The 1483-nt window shown below is 38.8% G+C and overlaps 1 protein-coding gene across 1 annotated transcript in view; it reads left to right on the top strand.

Moving 5' to 3' along the window:
* The window catches only part of LOC103781399 (zinc finger and BTB domain-containing protein 18-like), a 4440-nt gene extending 3654 nt beyond the window's left edge, over window positions 1-786 (top strand). The window contains 1 exon segment of the mRNA XM_008949114.1: window positions 1-786. This exon segment is cut by the window's left edge and continues 3 nt beyond it. Within this exon segment, the coding sequence (XP_008947362.1) occupies window positions 1-246 (246 nt within the window). The 3' untranslated portion in view covers window positions 247-786.
* The last annotated feature ends 697 nt before the right edge of the window (window positions 787-1483 follow it).

Raw genomic sequence — 1483 nt, 5'->3', positions numbered from 1 at the left:
AATTGTGGAAGGGTCTGCCAGTACTCCCACAACCGGAGCCGCCACGCGGTGGTTCACACGCGGGAGAAGCCTCACGCCTGTAAGTGGTGCGAGCGCAGGTTCACGCAGTCCGGAGACCTTTACAGACACATTCGGAAGTTTCACTGTGAGCTGGTGAACTCATTGTCTGTCAAAAGCGAAGCACTGAGCTTACCTACTGTCAGAGACTGGACCTTAGAAGATAGCTCGCAAGAACTTTGGAAATAAAAATTTTTATATATATAAATAATATATATATAAATCTATATAGTTGTGGTACAGTCTAAAAGCAATCTTGTTTCCTTGAACTGAAAGTTTGGCTATTAGCTTGTTTTTGCACTTTAAGGCAGCATGAATATTTCACTAATTTAGCACTCCGATAAAAACGAAGGGTAGAGGTAAATCCAACAAAGTAACGAATTGCGGAGCGTATTTTTCCCCCTTTTCGGAATAGGAGCCAGCGGATACTTTACTTCTAAGGAATCTCCCATTCAGAAAATTTGGACGTGGCTTTATTCTCCCCAAAACATTGCCGTCTTTTAAGCTCTTGGGCTTTTTCCTCTTAAAATCCAAATGTAGAATTCCTCTCCCAATTTTGTCAGTTCCTTTACATTTCTATAATTGCATGAGTCCTTTCTAGCTGTTGGAAACCTGAATGCTTTTAGACCCAAATGGAAAATTTCTGAAATGCTGGATTATCTATTTTTAAACAAGCGGTTGACTTAAAACTTATTATGGCAACTTCTGGATTTCTGACAGTTCCCACTGGAAAAAAAAACAAAAACAAAAAAAACCAAGACAAAAAAACAAAAAACAAACAAACAAAAAAAGCCAACACCACAAAAACGTGAAACAAAAACCCTGAGAGTACACTGGGATCACTGGGACTCTGTCTTACGTGAAGGTTTGCTTGGGATGAAAAAGGATATTGCAGCTTCAGCAGTGATGAACTGTGTGTTTAAAAAATGTGAATTACTGTTATTGTATACTGTAATTGATTACATGGGCCGGGGGGAGGTATCAAAGAACTTGGCAGGTTGTGTTGATGCTCTTAGTTGAGTCTTGAAAAGTAAATATTAACGCTACAGAAATGCATGATTTTCAGTATATTTTTGTCTTTGTTTGCATTGTATAACTTTAACGAGTGAGTTGAAAATTATTTAATTTCCATAGGAAAAAAACCCGACACCGCTGAAAATGCCGGTGTTACGAAGAAGAGAAATGCACTGTTTTTATTTTATCTAATTTAAATTTACTTTCCCACTGTCTTTAAGTTGAGAAGAACTTAAGCTACGAGTCGCCGATTTAGCTACGTTAACAAGGAAAAAAAAATAAATGAATGTTTACAACCAGGCTTCGAGATTTGCATGTGCAGTGTGCATTTACTAACCCCAGACCCCTTCTAATTGCACAGACCCCACGCCAGCTCCAACTGAGGTGCGTCCATTTCCCCAGATGAGCATTT

The sequence above is a fragment of the Merops nubicus genome, unplaced genomic scaffold, assembly GCF_000691845.1.
Source record: "Merops nubicus isolate BGI_N331 unplaced genomic scaffold, ASM69184v1 scaffold22531, whole genome shotgun sequence".
Taxonomy (NCBI): domain Eukaryota; kingdom Metazoa; phylum Chordata; class Aves; order Coraciiformes; family Meropidae; genus Merops; species Merops nubicus.
The sequence above is the reverse complement of the archived record's forward strand: the minus strand, read 5'-3'. Positions and strand labels throughout refer to the sequence as shown.